The sequence below is a fragment of the Saccopteryx bilineata genome, chromosome 1, assembly GCF_036850765.1.
Source record: "Saccopteryx bilineata isolate mSacBil1 chromosome 1, mSacBil1_pri_phased_curated, whole genome shotgun sequence".
Taxonomy (NCBI): Eukaryota; Metazoa; Chordata; class Mammalia; order Chiroptera; family Emballonuridae; genus Saccopteryx; species Saccopteryx bilineata.
In genome coordinates, this window is record NC_089490.1 from 57625317 (window position 1) to 57649211 (window position 23895).

General features: G+C 38.5%; 1 protein-coding gene across 2 annotated transcripts in view; it reads right to left on the minus strand.

Annotated features, from left to right (window-relative positions):
• The window catches only part of CEP162 (centrosomal protein 162), a 98341-nt gene extending 74802 nt beyond the window's left edge, over positions 1–23539 (minus strand). The window contains exons 1-8 of one of the 2 annotated variants that reach the window (XM_066254215.1): positions 22951–23539; positions 21564–21645; positions 14717–14828; positions 9033–9179; positions 8537–8720; positions 5768–5835; positions 2780–2895; positions 1245–1275 (exon numbers count right to left, since the gene is read on the minus strand). In XM_066254215.1, the coding sequence (XP_066110312.1) occupies positions 1245–1275; positions 2780–2895; positions 5768–5835; positions 8537–8720; positions 9033–9179; positions 14717–14828; positions 21564–21620 (715 nt within the window). In that variant the 5' untranslated portion in view covers positions 21621–21645; positions 22951–23539. Of the gene's footprint in view, positions 1–1244; positions 1276–2779; positions 2896–5767; positions 5836–8536; positions 8721–9032; positions 9180–14716; positions 14829–21563; positions 21646–22946 lie in introns of both variants that reach the window. The other variant, XM_066254217.1, reaches the window with a different exon arrangement.
• Between the last annotated feature and the right edge of the window lie 356 nt (positions 23540–23895).

A 23895-nucleotide genomic window follows, 5' to 3' on the forward strand; every position in this document is an offset into this window, starting at 1 on the left:
TGGAGAAGCAGATGGGCGCTTCTCCTGTGTGCCCTGGCCGGGAATCGAACCCGGGACTTCTGCACACCAGGCCGACGCTCTACCACTGAGCCAACTGGCCAGGGCCTGATTTTGACATTTTTAGATTCCACATATGAGATCATGTAGTATTTGGCTTTTTGTGTCTGCCTTAATTTCACTTAACTAAATGCCCTCCATGTTCATCCATGTTGTTGCAAATGGCAGGATTTTTTTAAGGCTGAATAATATATATATATGTTTATGTTTTTAATCCATTTTGAATTGACTTTTGTGCCTGTTGTTGTAAGATAGGTGTCCAGTTTCATCTTCTACATGTGGCTATCTATTTTCTAAATGCCATTTATTGGGGAGACTATCCCTTTCTACGTATTCTTGGTGCCCTTGTCAAAACTAATTGACCACATGTGCATAGCTCTATTTGTGGACTCTATTCTGTTCCAATGATTATGTGCTTTTAATGCCAATAGCATACTGTTCCGATTACTACAGCTTTTTAACAACTATTTGACATCAGGACATGTGATGCCGCCAGGTTTATTGTTATTTCGCAAGATTGTGCTGGTTATTTGGATCTTTTGTGGTTTCATGTGAATTAAATTTCTTTTTTCTGTGAAAAATGCCACGGGTATTTTAATAGGGACTGCACTGGCTCTCTAGTTCACTTTGGGTAGTATGGACATTAAAACAGTATTAATTTTTCTAATTCATGAACATGTAATAACTTTCCATTTACTTGTATAAGCTTCAATTTCTTTCATAGATATTTTTTAGTTTTCAGTATACATATCTATTACTTCCTTGGTTAAACTTAATCTTAAGTATTTTATTCTTTTGGATGTTATTTTAAATGGGTTTGTTTTCTTTTCATGATGTTTCTCTGGTTTTGGTATCAGGGTGATCCTGGACACAAAGAATGAGTTTGGAAGAATTCTTTCTTGTTCTCTGAGTTTAAAAAATTGGTATTAATTCTTCTTAGAATGTTTGGTAGTACACACCCATAAAGCTATCCAGTTCTGGGTTTTTAAAAAAGAATGTTCTTAAATAGAAAGGATTCAAGATGGGCAGAAGGGACATATTATTGAGGTAAGCTGTGAATTTTAATTCTTTAGAGATATTAAGAATATTAAAAAACAAATACAGATAGTGATTTATTCAGAATTATTTAGATGCAATTCTGAACAATTTTTTCCTAAGTAAAATATATGAATATACATAATATTTACCATTGGCCAGCATACCAGCTTTCTCTTCTTCCTAAAGGTAGAAAAGAATCATGTAATTTCAAACCAAAGTTATATAAAATGACCACAATGGAAATAGTAACAATATTTTTAAAACAGTGCTTTACTCCATTATGAAAAGACCAAGAAATGTTCTTTCTAGATTTATATCATTATATTATTCACTGATAATTCTACAAGACTAGAGATTATAGCTGTGAAGAGAACTTCGAGAAGTAATTACTTGGCAATTACTAGTAATTAATATAGGCCTTTACAAAAGCCTTGTTTAAAGCATCCAGATACCATCTGATCATCTACATTGCTCAGAAATTCTGTTTTCTGAACTCCAAGATTACATGTATACCTCATATAGGATTCCTTCTATTATAACATTACTATTTCCCCCTTATTGTTAAAAATTAATGTATAAATATAACTAGTACTCATTGTTTCATCTATATTTTGAGAGAAAATTTTCAAAAAGGTGGGTCACCAAATGGTAACATAGTTGAAATTCATCAATATTACAGGTTCCCTTAGAATAAGTTTTCTAATTAGTGTCACCAATGTTCTCCATGTGGCTTGGCAGTCTACAGGATGATCTTGTTACAACCAAGTTTTATCTCTTTCCTGTTCTGATTCTTACCCAGACAACTCTCTTCTAGGTTCCACATTTACGTTGATACATTTTTTATGCAGGCTACCCTTTCTTAATATAACACACTGTTGTGCCTGCTACTGCTCTATTTATTTTTCAGAAAATATTATAACTGCCATATCCCAAGTATAAATCCCACTAAATTTCTAAGGATACTCATCATATCTCATTAAATCTTTGTGTAGTGTTTTTCTACCCAAACTACATGATATAGACACCCATTGACAAAGTACTAGGTAAAAATAAGGTTAAGTCAGTCTATGGTTTCACACATGTTCAAAACATCTAGTCCTAACATGTAGTCTCCAAAAGAGACAGTCCAGTTCAAGACCAATGTAACAATTGTCCTACCGGTTACTATTAGACAGCTCAAGGATAAGTTATATCAGACAGGCAGTACTACCCTTAATCTTGGTAAGAACTGAGGAGACCAAGCATAGCAACAGCAACACTGAATGTGAAGAGAATGATGTAATTCATGATCCCAGCTGAGAAAATCTCAAACACTAATGTTACTGCCAGCATAAATATTAAGGAGGCATATTTATTGTATTCACAAAGGACAAGACCTACCAAAGAAAGGTGTAATTTATTATACCTGCCTAAATTGAGATTTTAATTAGGTTTTCAACTTCTAAAACTTAACCTAAGGAAATTACTTGCCAAAAGATATCCTTGAGAATATCAATTGCTATGATGTTTCATTAATATTTATACCAAACTGACACCCCGTTATGAAAATGTCCGCATGTTAAGAGACCTGTAACTTGACAACAATGAGCAAGACAATAAAGAACCGCATTATTTCCAGTTCTTCAAACAGTGACAGCTAAAGTGATAAAGTTTCAAAGCTGTCAAATATATAATTGATGTATACCTCTTTGGGTGCATTTATTTTTTCTGCTTTGGGACTTGCTTTGGAATTAGTTTCTTCATCCTTGGTAGTCAAAGGTGCATGAATATTCTCATCTTCAAAATCATCACTGTAATTTTCTGAAAAAATAATTTTTAAAAATATAAAGATCAAGTCAAATTCCAGGAAAAGACTGATTTCCAAAAGAAGAATTCTACATATTTATTGAAATAGTAACATAAATATAACTTTAGAAAACAGATATTTTGTCCAAAATTTAGTAATTCAATTCATAAGACTGATTTAGTTTTCTTTCATTTTTTGTATTTTCAAGTGTTTATAAAAGTTTTATATTTTTTAATCTTTTCTATTGTTTACTGACTAAAAATTTCTAGAGCTTCCCAAAAGATTTTATATTATCTTTAAAACAAACTTTAATATTTATTTTTAAAGACAAAAATCTCAAATTGCTGATTTATAAAAGGCAAACTCCTGACCCTCATAAAAGGATGAATTTTGCTTATTTTTATTTTATTTTTTTCCGAAGCTGGAAACAGGGAGGCGGTTTGACAGACTCCCGCATGTGCCCGACCGGGATCTACCCGGCATGCCCACCAGGGGGCGATGCTCTGCCCATTTGGGGCGCTGCTCTGTTGCATCCAGAGCCATTTTAGTGCCTGAGGCAGAGGCCATAGAGCCATCCTCAGCGCCAGGGCAAACTTTGCTCCAGTGGAGCCTTGGCTGTGGGAGGGGAAGAGAGAGACAGAGAGGAAGGAGAGGGGAAGGGGTGGAGAAGCAGATGGGCGCTTCTCTTGTGTGCCCTGGCTGGGAATCGAACCCAGGACTCCTGCCCGCCAGGCCGATGCTCTACCACTGAGCCAACCGGCCAGGGCCTGCTTATTTTTTTAAGTTGATTTTTTGGTCTGTGTAGATATCTCGACTATAAGCTTTAAATGGTACACTTATGAAAGGTTTATCTCTGATACTTCCCTTAGGAAATACTGGCCCTATATGATCTTCAATGTTTCCCAATCTTGGGACCTGAGAAATTAAAGACCCAAATTATATCTCAATAGTTTTGCAGCAGAAGAAAAAGGTGTGTTCATGTTAACATGATGCCATGAGACTATGCAGAAGATAGGGCAGAGATGATTTGGTCAGGATCTATTCATCAATTTTTAACTTGTTTACAGACCATACAAAGAACTAAAGAACTGACTGAGATCTGCAGACTTTAAAAGGAGAACGACTTTCACAGGGTAGAATCAATAATTCTAGACAGAAACACAGTCTTACCTGTAGTTCAAAAACTAGATCACATTTAGAAACTGGATGGCCTGATAGGAAAAAGACTGCATGTTCAGCCTTCTCTAAGAACAGATGAGACAACTTGACTGTAATTATTAATGAAAGTTTGGGAATAAATTTGAGAAGGCTTGGAAGTTAAATAGTGATGCTCCCAGTGAGATCTGCCTACAGAAACATCTCCATTTTAGTTCATAAGGAAAATGAGGCTGGAACAGAAAAGGTACTGTGACTTTGGCAAATAAGCTAGGTTACTTGGTTAACATCTATACTTGGAGGCCGAGGAGCTCATCTTTGCTTCTCCTCCAAATGGGAAAGAACATTAGCATTTCCAATATCAGTAGACAAAATTAAATTCACAGTTATTGAGAAATTACTTTGTATTAGACATTGTCCTTCTCAGTTCTAGGAGCAATATAAAAATGCTAAAGATGCTACTACTCTAGGAGGTAAGAAGAGATGATGAATAAGGAGAAACAGATATGGAATGGTATAGCAATGAACTTAGACACGACTTGGGATTTGGGAGCTACCTGAACTCAATTGAAAGGAATGTACTGTTTGTGTGACTGCAAACAGGTAGTATAAGAAACAGTGCAGGTAGTATAATTAGTGCTTAAGAGTATGACCAGGAGCCAGGAGGCTTGGATTCACTATTTAGTTCCACTACTTTCAGCTTTAGAACCGTCAGCAATGGTAAAATGTTACTTGAAAGTAGACTCTAATAAAATAAAGGGCAACTAAGGAAAAGAAAATGCAGCAAAGAGATAAAAGAAGGGACAATGGAATGCTATAAATACTCAATCCAACAGAATGCAGGACAAAAAATCAGTAACAACAAAAAAGATGGAAAGATACAAAACAAATGTCAAAACAGTAAATAACCATTACAATAAATATATTTTTGTAAAGTAAAGAAACATGAATTGAAAGCCAAAGATTGTCAGATTGAATAAGAAAGCAAAAGCCAACTATATGCTATCTATAAGAAAGTTGTTTTAATATTAATATAAAAAAACACAGACACACTAAAAGTCAAAAGATGAAAAAAAGATATACCACCTCAATCAAGCATTAAGGGTGTTTGTCTTGGCTCCACAGATTTCCCTGGTCCTAACACAAAAATCCTTTTTTCTGTCTTCCCAACTGGTCCACTGCTCACTGCCAACAAATACGGCGGCAGTGCACTTGAACAATTTCTTGGTAGCCCAAATTGCAACACAGATAATTCACTCCACCTGTTCAAAGCTCTTTCCAAGACAATATGATTTTCCTTTAAATTATTTTTCTCTTATTGATGTCTTTTTTTTTTTTTACAGATTCAGAGAAAGAGTCAGAGAGAGGGACAAATAGGGACAGACAGACAGGAATGAAGAGAGATGAGAAACATCAATCATCAGTTTTTCGTTGCGACCGCTTAGTTGTTCTTTGATTGCTTTCTCATATGTCCCTTGACCGTGGGCCTTCAGTAGACAAAGTAACCCCTTGCTGAAGCCAGTGACCTTGGGTCCAAGCTGGTGAGCTTTTGCACAAACCAGATGAGCCTGCGCTCAAGCTGGTGACCTCGGGGTCTCGAACCTGGGTCCTCTGCATCCCAGTCCGACGCTCTATCCACTGAGCCACCACCTGGTCAGGCTCTTATTGAGGTCTTTTTAAAAGCTGTATTATCTTTTAAAATAGTGTAAATCTTAAAACCAATGAAATTACCTGCCAGTTCTTCATGTTTCAATTCATTCTCATGCTTATCTTCAGTTAGTTCTAGGTTAGCTTGATTACTGGAAAAATATTACTCAATTTAGTATTACATAATACATTTGTATGCAATCCTTTGGGCATATTTTTAAAAATCTCTAACATTAAGTATTACTTCTCAAGTATTCTTGTTCTATAGAAAGCAAAAATTTGGGAACTACAGGATAACGTTTTGAAAATAAAGGTTTCTAAAAGCTTAATTACAAAGGAATAATGCCACATTTTTAAACTTTATACACATACATAGTTTTTTACAAAAATGTGTGCATTCACAAGTCTCAGGATCCAGATATCCTTTCTACATGAAAGGTCAGGAATTGACCACAGGAGCTATGAGAACCAGTGACATCTACAGGGAGGCCAGGTTATCATTTACATGCCAGTAAGCAATGTACCGTATTTCCCCATGTATAAGACGTTCTCTTTTCCAAAGAAATCTGGAGAATAAAAACTGAGTGTGTCTTATACAGTGGTTGTAGATTTTTTTTTACTCGCATTTTCCACTTTTTCGTGCTTGTTTTTGTGCTCTTTGTTGAAGACAGTGATTCGTCATCAGACACAGATGAGGACAAGCTAACGGATGGGGGTTTTGACAGTCATGAGGAGTTTGTATGAATTTTATGATGAATAAAACTTGAGTTCAATAACTTTATGTAATACACTTTTTTTCAAATTTCGGGCCCCAAAATTAAGGTACATCTTATACACGGGCGCATCTTATACAGAAGGAAATACATTAATCCTGAAATGGGAGCTGAATAGGAACCTTAAACCAAGAAAAACTCAGCAAAGGAACAATGAAGCCTGAGCAAGTTTGAAATGCACAGATATGTTAGTTCAGATCTGCTCTTTCAAACCCAGGAATCAGTTCCACCTTTCTCAGTCCATCAACCCTATCTTTAGTGAGATTAGACGGTCCAAAAAATTGTACAACTATAAAAATAATAGCAGAAAACAATATTGTATACTCAATACTATGCTGTACTCTGACTAGTCTTGTTTTGGAGCAAAAATATCAGTAGTTAAGAAATTGTTAGGAAATACTGCAAAGGGGCAAAAACTTGTCACTAACAAACCTGTGCAAGCTTAATCTATGTTGTCACTGTTGGGAGAGGCAGTCACCAGAGGCCACGTTACTGCTGGGTATGCCAAGAATGTAAGGCATGGACCCTCTTTCCCAGGTCATTTCTCAGGGTGTCTTCGTAGTGAGCAACCTTGAAAAATGAAGCAATGTTTCTGCCCAAAGAGAAGGCTTGTTTTCACTTTACTAGACAAGCAGTAGATTCCCCAAGCTTAGTTATCCTCTCCTGTAAAGCAACTCACCACATGTCCTGACAGCCATCATGGACCCTTTGTGTTGCCCCCGTGAGCTGTGGGGGACATAGGGAATTGAGGCAAAGAAACTTGCACTCAGGTACTAAACTGCTTTTGCTGTGAGAAATAAAGGCCTTTGTTTCTGACCAAGAAATCTTGTGTCTACTTTTAGCATCCATAAAACTGGCAGGCTAATTTCCAGTACTCTTCCAAGTAGGGTAAAAACTCTGAGCCTACACAGTCCATGCGAGTCACTGTTTTGTCCACCATCTATGAGAAGCTAAACATCAAAAGAACAGGTACTCTAATAAGAGAGATTATGATTCTCCTGACCATTAATATAATTACAGTTTGGTGTTCTTAAAAATCTTAAAATTATAAGTTGACTTTTATTTAAAGAAATTAAATGCTATATGAAATTGAGGAAATTAAAAATACCAGATCTTTTACAAAGGTCTTGAAAATGTCAAAGATCTACTACTACACTTACAGAGGACAGATCAGTCAATTCCTAGATTTCCAGAATAAATGAGGTTTTCAGATAAACATTAGGGTCAAATACTTATGTATAAAGGTAGGACACAGACCAAACCTCTTTGCTCCCTGGTTCCCCAACCCCTTTCTGTTCCTTCTTCCCCTGAATTTATAACAGCTACCTGGATTTTTATTTACCTCATCTGTGGAAAATCACTTGATAAATTATTTTCCTAATAAGGTCTTTCTGGCAATGTGCTGTTAGTCTTGATTGTATCTTGGGCATGAAATTTCAGATATCTGGAGGCAGAGTGGGCTCTCCAATACAAATCCATGTATTTTGCTCATATAGAGAAAAACTCACCCTCCCACAGCCAGTGGCTCGATTGGTTTGAGCATTGGCCCCGGTTGCTGAGGACAGCTCGGTTGGTCCGAGCATCAGTCCCAGATGGGGTTGCCACATGAATCCCAGTCGGGGCGCATACGGGAGTTTGTCTCATAACTTCCCTCCTCTCTTTTCATTTTTTTTTTTAACTGAAAGAAAAGAAAAACCACCCTGGCTGGATATCTTAGACCACTGTCCCAAAGCACAAAGGTTGCCAGTTCAATCCCTGGTCAGGGCACATACAGAAACAGAACAACGTTCCTGTCTTTCTCTCTCTGTTCCTCTATTACTAAAATCAATAAATAAAAAATGCTTTAAATATAAAAAATAAAAATAAAACACACTTCCAAAATTAATTGTGCCTATTTCTTTAAAAAAAGAAAAAGAAAAACTCTGACCGACATAATGAACTGAGATTATGGTTAAAAATAAGATTTTACTTTTGCCCGTTATAATTTTTCCATTTTAGCCTATGTACATACCAGCCTTCAAAAAAATAACAGAAGAACACAAAATTATTTAACAATTAGTTTATCTTGTATTTACATTACCTATATAAAGCTTTAAAATGTGTGGAGTCATTAGAATCCAATTCCTTATTTAATCTTGAATAATCAATCGAAGAAGTTAAGTCTTTCTCCAGTCTGGCAAAAAATTGCTCTTTTTCCTCTTGTTCTTCTAATGTATCTAATCCCAATCCGAGAACACTAGGATTGAGCTCAGAAACTATTATCTCTAAACGGAAAGCACAAATATATTTTATTAACAAACAGTAGTTTGATAAAACTAATTTCAATGAATCATTCATTGACATTATATAGTAAAATTTTTTAAAACTTGAAACATACTTTATTTACTTTCACCCAATATAGATTTATATTCACATATATTATACATGGTTATAAAGCTTCTCTAGGAGTGTAATTGTAAACCTCCTATTTGAGTGTTTTGTAAAGGAAGTTCCAAGACAGCTGTGAATTGATTTTTTTGTAAAAATTCTGATTATAAGCATTAAGCCTGTCAACTCATATGTCCCACATTTCTTACCATTTGTTTCTAAGCTGTCAATACTTAAGACAGAGGTTCCACTGCTCTTGAGAAACTGAATCCTCTCAGCAGACTCCTCTTCTATTTCCGTAATAGGCTGAGAAGTCGTCTTTGTTTTCAAATAGCTTACATTTGTTCCGAGCAGTCCTAGGGATGAGGTTATAGAGTTGGATATTTATATTCAGAACACTGTTTGACAACTATGCCAACACCATAATACTATTATAATTTTGTGTATAGTAGCTATAAAATAAATCTAGTGTATTAAATAAAAGTCCATCAGACCTAAAATTCACAAAGGAAAAGTTTTAACTCTATTTGTTTGCAGTGTACCTTATTAAGACTATATTAAAATTCTGTACAGTGAAGATGATGAAACATTTTAAAAAATTATTTTGAAGCACAGGACTTTATACAGTATACCATACCACTTTAACAATATTTATCCTCTACCCTGTGTGAAGAAGAGTAGTAAATAACTAGCTGAACTGGAAAAGGGAGATAATTCCAGGCACAGGGAAGAAGAGCGCCAAGGGATCAACAATGGGAGGGGCAGGCCACACCTGAGGATGCAAAGCAGCCAGTAAAGGTGGGTCTAGAGCAGCGGTTCTCAACCTGTGGGTCACGACCCCAGCAGGGGTCTAACGACCAAAACACAGGGGTCGCCTATTCCAATGGCTTTAGGCAACCCCTGTGTTTTGGTCGTTCGACCCCCGCCGGGGTCGCGACCCACAGGTTGAGTACCACTGGTCTAGAGGGAGGTAAGTCCAGGTAAAAATAAGCCCAGAGCAAGCTGATGACTAGATCATGCTCATCTTCACAGGCCAGGAACTAGAAAATACTGAAAAAGTTACGTAATATCAAAATTTCTTTATCCTAATAGTACTTATTTGTAGTAAAAAACTGATACAGGAAAAGTAATAAATTATGTTTTATGTGATAGAAATATTAAGATTAGAAAAATATCACTTTGCTTAGAAGGAAGCCTTAATCAAGAGATACAAATTCTGACTACAATTTCCTAATTAGTGTCCTCTTGAAAAAGGTTCAGAATCTATTTATCTTTTGGCTTTGTGTAAATAATGGTTTTCTAGCACAAATAACTTCCACAGCTGCAGAAAATCAAGAGCTATATCTAATAATAGACACTTCAAAAGAAAAAGTGCACGATAAGGTTCGGGCTATGGTAGTGTGTCTGCGGTCTTACCCTGGCTCCAAAGCTGGACACAGGGATGTGACCCACACTACTGAGCTCATGAGAGGCTCCTATAACCCAAACCTAGATCTAGATTAGTTATTGGTAATGACGAGTAAAGCCGGTAAGAGGATCTGATAGTTCTACCCTCTCAGCAAAACATTTTATCCTTATGGTAACTGAAAGAGAAAGTAAAATGAAAAGACTCGAGTTACTCAGTGCTAATGTTTAATGGCATCTATACCTAAGATGGGCAATGCATTCCTCATCTCATGAGGGTGTTCACATCTTCCTCAGAAGCTTCTACATTCAGGATGGTAGGGATCACCCAGTACTAGTACTCAGAACATAACATAAACTCGATAAAAGTCTGTGATTGAACCAAATTATGCCCTCGGGTGGTGAAACCCTCTCCCTTGTGTTAAAAAAGACATTGTCAAAATTTGTTTCTTAAGTGTCCTTCCTTGCATCCTTCACTAATCAAATCCACTTCTGATGGATAAATTCTTTTTTTTTTTTTTTTACAATTTTATTCATTTTAGAGAGAGGAGAGAGAGAGAAGGGGGAGGAGCAGGAAGCATCAACTCCCAAATGTGCTTTGACCAGGCAAGCCTGGTTTTGAACTGGCGACCTCAGCACTCTAGGTTGAAACTTTATCCACTGTGCCACCACAAGTCAGGTACAATAAACTCTTTTAAAAATTATTAATACATTGTAGGTCAAGTAAGTTTGTAACTATATGTATGTTTGCTTGCTTACAGTTTGCATGGGGTGTGGGGGACAGGCTGTAAGCTGGCAAAGTCATTATAGCCTAAGGATTAGTTTTAAGACTAAGCATTTCCCACCCTTTTAATATTAAGATATTTTCAACATCCTTCTAATACTAAGATTTTCTACAAACTAAGCTTTTCCCCATACCCTTGACTATTGCATGATGTGGGGTAGTGCACTCTTATGAGGAATCCCATTTATGCCTCAGATAAGTGGCTTTTATATCAGAGACTTCCTTATTTGTAAATTGGCTTAAAAGCTTTAATTTCTTTCTTTTTTTTTTTTGTATTTTTCTGAAGCTGGAAACGGGGAGAGACAGTCAGACAGACTCCCACATGCGCCCGACCGGGATCCACCCGGCACGCCCACCAGGGGCGATGCTCTGCCCACCAGGGGGCGATGCTCTGCCCCTCCGGGGCATCACTCTGCTGCGACCAGAGCCACTCTAGCGCCTGGGGCAGAGGCCAAGGAGCCATCCCCAGTGCCCGGGCCATTTTTGCTCCAATGGAGCCTCTGCTGCGGGAGGGGAAGAGAGAGACAGAGAGGAAGGAGGGAGGGGGTGGAGAAGCAAATGGGCACCTCTCCTATGTGCCCTGGCCGGGAATCGAACCCGGGTCCCCCCGCACGCCAGTCCGACGCTCTACCGCTGAGCCAACCGGCCAGGGCCAAAAGCTTTAATTTCTACACTATGAAATAAGGCAGACCAGGGGCTCTCTCACTCAAATCCTGTCATCAGCACTGCAAAGGAGAGGCAGCCAAGATGGCGGAGTGCTGAAGGAGAAGCCAGTTTATGCAGAGAGGAGGAGATGGGGAAGAGAGGTGAATAAGGCCGGTGAGGTAGAAACCTTTGATTCTAGGAATACTTGGATGAGTCAATGGCTTTGGGAGCCCTGAAAGGAAAGGGAAGTGTTTTCCGACTGTATTTCTCACCAGCCGGGTGCGAGCTAGGAGTAAAGCTAATGGCCCACCAGTTCTTGGCTCCACTGTTCCATTATCATCTGTCCGAATCAAATGAGAACCTCCACGGGCCAGGTGGCTGTGATGGTGGCCGCGGCTACTGGCTTTACATACATTTAGTCAGATTGTTAGAGGGGGTGTAAGAAGACCTCTATTCTTGTCTTCTTGAGAGAAAGAATTCAATCAAGAGACAAAGTGCAGCAAGTGAAGGAAGAAATTACTGGCTGTACAAGAAGAAGTCAGAGAAAAGGGGACCTTGGAGAGAGGTTCAAGGGATTCGACTGCCACTGCCCACTGCTCCTCTGGTTGCAAGTCTCCTGGGATCGTTTGGAGCTTAGGAGAAAGAGGAGGCAAGAAAAATTATGCCTGGGGAGAAAAGGATAAGGAGGAGTGGGGAAGAGAAAGGCACAGGCATACTACTGAAAGAGAGTGCGCCCTGGGACTTCAGTCCTGAGGGATTTTAAGGGTCAGGATTTCCGGGGAGGTCCCAGGGAGGATGTCAATAGAATATTTATTGGCTTTCCAGTGTGTTCTTTTAGGATTGTGTTCTCCACAGACTGGTCGGCACCAAGGCAGGGGTCATCAGTCAATGCAGCTGGTCCTGAGGATAGTCGTGACTTTGCTTTATCTGGTTTTGCTGCTTTCCTAGGCCTAAAAGTTACCTCTAGGAGTTAATGCTTAAAGGCTATTATTCTCTGGCTTTCTTGTTTGTTCCTCTTTTAATAGGGTCTAAATCCACATGGCTAGCAATATGCAGGGGAAGAAAGGTTAGGGGAGGGTCCAAATCCCATGACCAGTGATATGAAATCAGGGGATTTAAACCACATGACCAGATAAGGGAGCAAAGGTCACCCTAGAGGTGAGGTCCCTTTTTTCCCAATTTTGCCCATTGCTAGGCACCTGGGGCTTGCCACTCTGGTGGGCTTCTGTGCCTGGTCTCTAGTCCCTGCTCTGCTCATGTTTGTCTAACTGCCTACCACAAGATTATATTCAAGTGTTTATCTAGAACCTATTCTTTTCCTTTGGGGTGAGTTTACACATCATTCCATCTTTGATTATTTTCTAGAAAAGAGACTGTAATGCTAATTAAGTCTCCAATCTTTGTCAACAATTCCTATAGTACTTTATATAACATCCTTTTCAAGCACCAACAGGGGAAGAAATTCTAAAAAGCATTCTTCACATGCAAACTTGAGCACTGTTGCATGGCTTCAGGATTTATTTAAAAAATGCACTGAATTTTTCAATAAGGCTATTCCTCATTGAACACTATTAAGAACAGAGTACCGACTATCAAATTCACTCTTTCATTCATTTGTTAAACACACTAATTATTTACCATTGGGGGTCAGGGGATACAAGGAAAAGAAGCACTTCCTGCCCTCACAAAGTGCCCAACCTCAGGAGCTTTGTGTTGACAGGTTACAACTATCAATACAATGTGTAGATGCTACTGTGGTGTTCTGACATTGAGACAAAAAAGAAAATAATTGTGTTGATAAGCGAGCTAGAAGAGTTAGGGGGGGATTGCAGGAGGAGGCAATAATACCAAACTTCCAGACAAGAGGAAGAGGAAAGACATTCTAGCAGCAGGAAAGCATGACTGATGCACACAGGCATGGAGCCGACGGTGTTTCCAGGAGATAAGGGCTCACTGAGCACAGCTGAAGCACAGGAGGCTACAGAGCAGGCTTCCAGTCAGAGTATGTAGAGCCTTAACTGTCACATTAAGGCATTCAGGCTCAATTTTATGGGAAAAAACAAAAGCCATGGGTAAATTTTTCCCCTACAGAAGAAATATCAAATCTTATCAGTATATAAAGTGATGCTTAATGATCCAGAGTGTGAACATAGGCATTTTATAGAGGTAGTCGGGGGTTGCTTACAGGTACAGTAGTTACTATATAGCACACTGAAGAAAACAATTCAGAGAGTCATTTTCCATTTCTAACAATGTAATGAGGAGTAGTTCTAAGAAAGGTATACACATGTTGCAGACATAATCAATAATGAATTCTCTACCACTAAGCCAGTAAATTATTTCTTCTACTATTATTAAGACTGTGACACTGCATGACCAGGTGGTGGCGTAGTGGATAGAGCATGGATCTGGGACATTGAGAACCCAGGTTCAAAACCATGAGGTTGTTGGCCTGAGCTGGGGCTCAACAGCTTGCGCACGGGGTCACCAGCTCAAGCGTGGGATCACAGACATGACCCTATGGTCACTGGCTTGAGCCAAAGGTCACTGGCTTGGCTGGAGTCCCAGGTCAAGGCACATATGAGAAGCAATCAGTGAACAACTAAAGTGCTGCAACTATGAGTTGATGTTTTTCATCTCTCCCCCGTCTGTCTCTCTCCTTTGCTGGAAAAAAAAAAAAGAGAGAGAGAGAGAGAGAAAGAGACTGACAGCAAATCTATAATTTCTTAAAATCTGCCCCATGCAATGACATTAATGTGTTGTCAGAATAATTTGCTAAATCATCTTACTATTAAATGTGATAATATATAAGTATACCTATATTATTCATCATTTTGAGTAAATTTAAGTAATCTCAATGTAAAATAACCTAATTATGCAGATTCTCAATTATATAGTACATAATAAAAGTGAACATGAAAATCAATTCAAACCTCAAAACTTCACACTATTAGAATTATTTTCTTTATATATTTATACTCTAGAAACAAAATCCAAAATTAAGTCTTGACTGACCCCTAGTGGTCAAATAATCTGAAATGAAAAACCAGCAATATTTACCATCATCTTCAAAATCATCTTCCGTTATCCACCATGGCAGCGTATCTTTCTTTTTCACTTCTCTTGGCTGTCTATGTGTTTTGTTTGAATTTTCAAAAGAATCATCTGAAAGCTGAATCAGACATAGGCTACTGAATTTTAAATTTGAGAATTCCAGATTCATCACTAAAAATGTTTCTTTGTTCTCTCACAGTGCAGCTATCACATATATAAGCAATATTCTTAGCAATAATATATAAATTCATTTTTGTAAACATGTGACCAAAGTAACCTAAAAATCAAGCAAATATCTCTAAACACCAATTTCATACACAAAATTAAGCAAGTAAACTACCTAGGGAGACCAAAAACAACAAAGAAAGAAATATGAAGAAAATCAGGAAAGAAAAAAAAAAATACAACCTCTTCTAGACATTCTTGAAGATCTAAGAATAAATAATAATTGAGCAAAATTACTTAGCATCACTTAGAAGAACACAGAATTCTAAGATCTGGGAATGAACATTTCATCACAATAATTAATAATTTTAATAAACATTTGTCCTTTTCAACTCTTTAGATCCAAACTTTTGCTATAATCCTAAATTCCCTACTCTAACCTTAATCTAGCCCCCTCATTCTTAGCTAATAACTTGGTGTCTCTCTTCACTGACAAAATAAAACACCTTCAGTGAAAAACCATCCTCCTTCCCCTCACTCCATCATTAAACTCACCTGGTTAGACATTTTTTCCTCTCCCAGAAAAGAAACGCATTCTTCTGCTTCAAGAAGAACCTACAGAGGGGTTACTTCCCACCTCTCTGGGTTCTTACTTCCTTGATTATCCCACTTTATCTATCTCCAATCCCTCCTCTCTCTCCTCGCCATCCTTCCCCTTCATTCTATAATCCTGCTCATCACTGCATCCCCAGGACATGGTACAACTGTGGACTGGAAGAACAAACACTCAAGTCTACTTAAAAAAAAAAAAAAAGAAAAGTTTCACATTCCTGCCTCCCTTTTACTCAAGGTATCATTTTTCCTTTCTACACCAACTTCTTGAGTTTACTGCTCAATCCCTTACAACCTGTTTTCATCCAAAAGAGCTCTCCCTCAGGCACCAAAGGCCCCCTAAACACCACTAACAAAGGACCCCTGTCAGTCATTCTCCCGATCACATCATGGAGCCTAACACTGGTGACCAACTCTTAAACTGCTTGATACTCACTACCTTGAAACTCACTACCTTTGACTTCACAGCATCACTTAACTCCATGTTTGGTGGAAAACTTGGTGGTCTGGTGGAAAAGCTCGGTGACCTTCCCCTCCCATCTACTTTAATAGCCCTTGGCAATTTCATCCATTCCTTTAACACTAGACTTCCCCAGGACTCTGCTGTTGGTCCTTCTTATCCTCATTCTACACACTTTCTGGAAAAGCAACCAGCATTTATCCCACACCTGCTCTATGTCAGGATCTATTCCCACGTTATCTTAATCGTTAAGTAATCTAGGAGAGACTTACAGATAGGAAAACAGCTCAAAGAGGCTAACAACTTGCAGAAGATGCTACTGTTAGTATTACAGAGGTGGGATTCAAACTGAGAGCTCTGTGACTAATACCTGTCCACCTTCCACTATACTGTACAGTCTCCCAACTAGGACACTGCTACCAGACTGAACTTTTAAACTTCCAAGATCCCAAACAAATTTCCACCTCCCAACCAAGCAACACTACCTCAACAATATGTAAGAACGTCGATTTTTAAATGTTCAAAAAAAAAGTTATTGTCTTCTCTGACAACCAGTCAGGAAGAAGGGAGAAGGGAAGAAAATATATTCTTTATCCACCTAAATTTTAGCTGCATCATACTCAGTCTACTCCTATATACCATGGCCACATAAGAATACAGAAGGAGTACAGGTTTTGGGGCCTGACAGCTCTGAGTTCAAATTTAAACTCCAAAATATGCTAGCTCCTTTACATAGTCATAGTAGCACTGACCTTGTAGGATTGTGGCAAAAATCAGAAAAACAAAACAAAACAATGGAGAACGCCCACCCTACTAACAAACAGTAGGTATTCCCACTTGTGACAACATTATACCCTGCTCTCCCGATTACTATCATTAAAACAAAAGAAAAAAGCTGGTCCCAATATAACAACAGTGCTGGTAAGGATATGAAGAAATTGGAACCCTAATAATACACTGCTGGTGGGAACGTAAAACAACAGTGCTGGTGAGGATATGAAGAAATTGGAACGCTAATAATACACTGCTGGTGGGAATGTAAAATAACACGGCCACTTAGAAAACAGTCCGGCAGTCCCTCTAAAGGTTAAACGGAGTTATAATAGGACTCAGCATTTCCACTACTAGCTAGATACACAAGAGACAAGAAAGCATACATCCACACAAAAACAGGTACATGATTGTTCATACCAGAATTATTGATAATTGCCAAAAAGTGGAAAGAACTCAAATGTCTAGCAGCTGATTAAGTGGGTAAACAAATGTGGTAAATCCATACAATGGAATATTATTCAGCTATAAAAAGGAACGAAGTACTGATACATGCTACAACATGAATGAACCTTGACACCATTATGTTAAGAAGAAGCCAAATACAGATACTGTATGACCGTTTCTATAAAATGTTTAAAACAGGAATATCTTCAGAGACAGAAAGTAAATTCATGATCCCTAAGGCTGGGAAAGGGGTAACTGCTAATAGGTACAGGGTTTCTTTTGGGAATAATGAAATATTCTAAAAGTGATAGTGGTGATAGTTGCATAACTCAGTGAATATAATAAAAACCACTGAATTATGCACTTTAAATGGGTAAATTATTAGTTGTATATAAAAAAGCTGGTACCATTAATCTCCTTAAAAGCAAAGCAATGTAAACCATTATCTCTGAATAAACTGTTTGAACAATAATTTATCAAAATAATTTCAGCATGACTCTACAATCATTAAAAAAGAGACACTAGCTAACCCAAATACTTAACATGACGTAAGAGCTTTAATGAGTAAAGGCTGAATATGAGAGTGGAAGAGGGAGTGTGTTACAGGGGTGATAAGGGGTAGAAGAAAAAAGAAATTGACCTGTATCACTTATCTTTTATAATGAAAATACTTCCCATAAATTTAATTTTCTAAATATGCCCATATTTGACATAAAAAAGATTTTTTTAAATGGGAAGTGAGACTCATATCCTATCTACTACACAACAATTCTACAAAGTAGGCATTATTTTTCCTGTTAGATAATGAAAGTGAGGTTCCTTCTATTGCATCGTATATCAAACTCCCTTTATGAACCAAAATGTTAGTATAATAGTTTAAAATGTGACTCTTCTTTTTTTTTTTTTTTTTTTTATAATTTTATTTTTTTAATGGGGTGACATCAATAAATCAGGATACATATATTCAAAGATAACAAGTCCAGGTTATCTTGTCGTTCAATTATGTTGCATACCCACCACCCAAAGTCAGATTGTCCTCCGTCACCCTCTATCTTGTTCTCTCTGTGCCCCTCCCCCTCCCCCTTTCCCTCCCCCATTCCCCCCTCCCCCCCGTAACCACCACACTCTTATCAATGTCTCTTAGTTTCACTATTATGTCCCACCTACGTATGGAATAATACAGTTCCTGTTTTTTTCTGATTTACTTATTTCGCTTCGTATCATGTTATCAAGATCCCACCATTTTGCTGTAAATGTTCCGATGTCATCATTTCTTATGGCTGAGTAGTATTCCATAGTGTATATGTGCCACATCTTCTTTATCCAGTCATCTATTGATGGGCTTTTTGGTTGTTTCCATGTCCTGGCCACTGTGAACAATGCTGCAATAAACATGGGGCTGCATGTGTCTTTACGTATCAATGTTTCTGAGTTTTGGGGATATATACCCAGTAGAGGAATTGCTGGGTCATAAGGTAGTTCTATTTTCAGTTTTTTGAGGAACCACCATACTTTCTTCCATAATGGTTGTACTACTTAACATTCCCACCAACAGTGGATGAGGGTTCCTTTTTCTCCACAGCCTCTCCAACATTTGCTATTACCTGACTTGCTAATAACAGCTAATCGAACAGGTGTGAGGTGGTATCTCATTGCCGTTTTGATTTGCATTTCTCTAATAGCTAAAGAAGATGAGCATCTTTTCATATATCTGTTGGCCATTTGTATTTCTTCCTGGGAGAAGTGTCTATTCATATCCTCTTCCCATTTTTTTATTGGATTGTTTGTTTGTTGTTGAGTTTTATGAGTTCTTTGTATATTTTGGATATTAAGCCCTTATCTGAGCTGTTGTTTGAAAATATCATTTCCCATTTAGTTGGCTTTCTGTTTATTTTGTTATCAGTTTCTCTTGCTGAGCAAAAAAATGTGACTCTTCTTAATGCTCCACAAGGCCTCTCTGTGCAGTGGTGGGCTTCCGCCGGTTTGCACCAGTTCAGCAGAACCGATACCTTAATTTTTTGTTGAGTTCAGCGAACTGGTTGTTAAAATGGCACTTGTAATCAGGGTTCTTTCTCAGATTGGTGCCTGGGCAGCTGCCCATTGTGAAAATCACAAATTTATATTCCTTACTCCTTTTTAACGTTCATCTGCACAACAGCGTATTCTAAGTGCCCGTAGTAATGTTCATTCCATCCATCAGTGAAAAAAATTGCAAGTGAGGAGACCAATCAAGAAGTAATATGGAAATGTCTTAAATAATCGTTTTATTGTTGTCAGGTATAATGATTTTCATTAATATTTTAAAACTCTTTCTTATAACAATCGAGTTTTGTGTACTTCTTTTATTATTCTTATTTAAGTATTAAATGCATGAAATAATAAACTACCTTTCAGTATATTGGGTTTTTTATATAATTAAAATGGCCATTAGGGCAGAGAACGGGTTGTTAAATTATTTGAATCCCATCACTGTCTCCATGTACTTATCAATAATACATGTAACATGGTGTTAACCCTCTAATTTGTACATTCAGCAATCATTAAGCACCTATTAGGTACTATAGCAGGCATGGCCAACATATGGCCCATGGGCCAGACCAGGCCTGTGTAATGAGTTTATGCGGCCCACGATTAAATTTTTAATATTTCTGCTACTTTAAAATCTCAGCTACTCAGAAGCGGAAGCATCTTTGATTATTGGAAAGTAAGATATTTAAAAAAATAGTGATACGCGGAAAAGAATTCTACATGTGACTAATCTAGGGTTAACTTCCAATAATTTTTCGAATAGATTCGCGATACCTCTTTATTTCTTTAAAAAAAATTCCATTATAAAGATTTACAACTTTTGTACTCATCTGTACTCGATATGAACTGTTTGACATTTAGCAGCGACGTGAAACCCACATTCTTTTAGGCAGAGTTTGCCAGTGTGCACCCAAGGTCAAACAATTCGTTATTTTTGTGATCAAGTGTGCTGAATCAAGTGGCATTGTAGCATAAACCAGTAGTCCCCAACCTTTTTTGGGTCACAGACCGGTTTAATGTCAGAAAATATTTTCACGGACTGGCCTTTAGGGTGGGACGGATAAATGTATCACATGACTGAGACAAGCGTCAAGAGTGAGTCTTAGACGAATGTAACAGAGGGAATCTGGTCATTTTTTAAAAATAAAACATTGTTCAGACTTAAATATAAATAAAACAGAAATAATATAAGTTATTTATTCTTTCTCTGCGGACCAGTATTAAATGGCCCACGGACCGGTACCGGTCTGCAGTTGGGGACCACTGGCATAGACAATAGCTGCAGTTGACAACTGAAAACATGTCCAGGCTGTTTGTAAACGAAGTAATTGTTTTATTTGTGATATAACCCCTTCAAGCTCATTCTATTAATTAAATACTGTTTTGATTGATTGTGATACAGTTTGGATATTTATACGGTATGTAATTATATTTTTATTAAAATAATATAGTATATTAAGAATTTTTTTCACTCACATTTATTCACAAATTACATAATAAAATTTTGTTTACTTAAACCAATCATTTTTGTATTTAACATTTTTTAACTTTAATGTTTGTCTGGCTTGTGAAAAAAAGTTTTCTTTCTAATCTGGCCCGGGGGCAGAACCTGTTGGCCACGCCTGTACTATAGGTACAGCAAGGAACACCTAACTATCACATTACAGATTACACATTCTTATACTCGGAGACAAAAAATAGACCATTGTGAATAAAATAATGAAGGGTGCTAAGTGTCACACAGAAAATTAAATACATGGTATGGCGAGAAGTGACTTGGTGGTTACTTTTTTTTTACTGGATAAACAGAGAAAACCCTCTCTGAGGTCATATTTAAGATGAGCGCTTCAGCAACCAGGTGAAGACTAGGGTAATAGCTCTGTCGGCAGAGGGAACAGCTAGTGCAAAGCTCCTAACGTGAATTGAGCTTGGCATGTGTCGGGAAAAAATGCCACTGCAGCCTAAGTGGATAATGAGGAAGAGTGGTACAAAGTCAGTGAGAAAGACATGAGCAAAATCATCCAGAGCTTTGTAAACCACAAGAAAGAGTTTGGACTTTTATTCTATATGACAGGAGGCCAATAGAGGATGTTTTACATACGGAGGAACAGAGTCTGATTTACGTAACATTATGGAGCCTGCAGAGTGGTAAGATAGTACTTGGGAACTGCTGCAGTAGCCAGCTGAGCTACTGGTGTCCCAGCCTAGGATGGCGGCAGAGAAAAGGAAGGGACTGAGAGGACAGGCATACTCTGGAGAGAGTTGACAGAGCTTGATGACAGACTGTATCTGAAAGGTGAAACATAAAATGAACGATGAGGTTTCTGAGACAAATTTACAATATAGATTTAAAAAAATAAAAAACTTTACCTCTTTCATGAATTGTTCAAACTCTTCATCCAGTTCTTCTTTGGAATAGTGAGCCATATTTAATAATTTTCACTTGGAAACACTAAATAACAAGAAATAAATATCTTTTGAGGAAATCCATATCACATCATGAAAACAACTCTCTCTTATGGTTTAGTACATATGCACAATTATGCATCAGTAAGCTGGACAAGGGACTCCTAATTTATTCATAAAACTTATCTGGCAAAACAGCTTTTGCTTGACCAAGCAGTGGTGCACCGGCCTCAGGGAACCAGGTTCGAAACTTGAGCGTGGAAACATTGATGTGAACCCATGGCCACCGGCTTGAAGCCCAAGGTCGCTGGCTTGAGCAAGGGGTCACTTGCTCTGCTGTGCCCCTCCACAAGGCACATGTGAGAAAGCAATCACTGAATAAGGTGCCGCAAGGAAGAATTGATACTTCTCATCTCTCTCCCTTCCTGTCTTTCTGTACCTATCTGTCCATCTCTCTGTCAAAAAAAACCCCAAAAACAAAAAACAAAAACCAGCTTTCATAGTCTGCCTGTACTTGGGGTTCAGAAATACATTTTTTATTATTTATATCCAATTATTAAATGACCTCCATAATATTTCCTAACTCTATACATGTTTAGGTGTGCGTGTTAAAATTTAATAGCCCTTAAACCTCTCAAGGAATCTTTTATAAATTCAAAATGAGCAAAACTAAAAGGTCATTTCTTTTTTGCAAAGCACAGGAAAGTTTGTGCTGCCTGATTATCCAGCTAGTTATTTATTGATAATTAATAGCTTTGCAAAACAGACTTTCCAGACATGGGTATGCTAACAAATACAAATAAATGGAATCAAATGGAATTTATGAAGACTCAAAATCTACCTAAAATAAAATCAATGGAGTATACACATCCATCAGAATCCATTATCATTCTCCTGGAGCGAGGAAAAGCCAACAAACACAGTGCAATAGGGATGTGCAATGCAAAGCTCCCCCCACTCCCCGCACCCCTAAGAGCTCAATTCCAGGCCTGATGCGCCCGCAGCTTCAGTTCCCGGAGGCGGGGCGAGGGAGGGAGGTGGAGATCAGACAACACTTCGCGGGACGCACAGAATAACCCCTCCTCGCCAGCGTTATCATTTCTGCTCAGTCCAGGGTGTGTGAGGTTAAGGTCTTGGCCCCAAATTCTAGGTGAGAGGCGGATCCCACCGAGAGGGTCTTCAGCTCGGGGAGTCACGGCTCCAGGAAGCGCGGGCTCAAGAGCCGGCGGGAGACAAAGACGCGCTAGCAGCTGGAGTCCTGGCGGGGGCGGGAGCAACCGGGCGCCAAAGCTCTGAGGACAGTCTCGGCCACCGTGAACCAAGGGGAAACAAGTGTCCATGCCTCACCTACCTTCACTCGAATTCCGCGCTTCGCCAAAGGTCAGCGGGGGGCCCAGCAGTTGTCAGGGTAACGGACTCAAGCTGCCGGGTCTGGGGTCACATGACCCGGGCTGGTCACGTGGCAGTTCGTGGACCCGTCGGAAGGGCGTTACTGTCTGTTGGCCTCAAAGAGTGATGGTTAAAATAGCCTTGGCTCAGGATAATTGAGTGCATAAGAGCGGTCTCTGCTGCACCGGGAGAAACTCTGCGGCTTTCTCTGCGCTCCCTGGAAACGCGGAAGCTCCACCCGGTCACGAGATCAGGAACACGTGCACGATGGATGTTGTAGGCCTAACCCGTGGCTTCCTGGGAAGTGTAGTTTAGCTCCCCTAGTACGTGTTTTCCGCGCTTGTCTTCCTTCCTAACCTGCCACGTACTTGTCGTTTCTGCTCTCTACTTTCCGAACAAAACTTTTGGAAACATTTAATTTATTGTATTTCTTCTGCATACAAAGTCCTGTGTGGACGCCGTGAGAGAGACTCAGACCTGTGAGAAAGATCACTTGTCAGAATGGGGACTCTTCTACCCTGGAGTGGGCAAGAAATTGAAAATACACCATATACACCCCTACCTGATATACCTACCTGCTTTTCCTCCCTTCTATGGGTATAATTACTTACTTGGATTTTTATTTTATTTTTGCTATTACAATAAAAACAAAAGCATTTAGGGTCGTGAAAGTAAAATCAACAACGTTGAAAGGATCGCTGCTGGCAGACACATAGGTTAAGGACCTCATCTTCAGCCTGAATTTTTAATTCAGCACGTGTTTATTGTGATACAAGTGTGTGCATGCTGTGCCCTATGATACAGATTTGAATAATACAGATTTTCTTAAAGCTATTGTTTATGGCCCATTTAAGTTGAGCCTCACCTGCATTATTTCATATAGTCATTGCAATCTACCAGTCGTTTT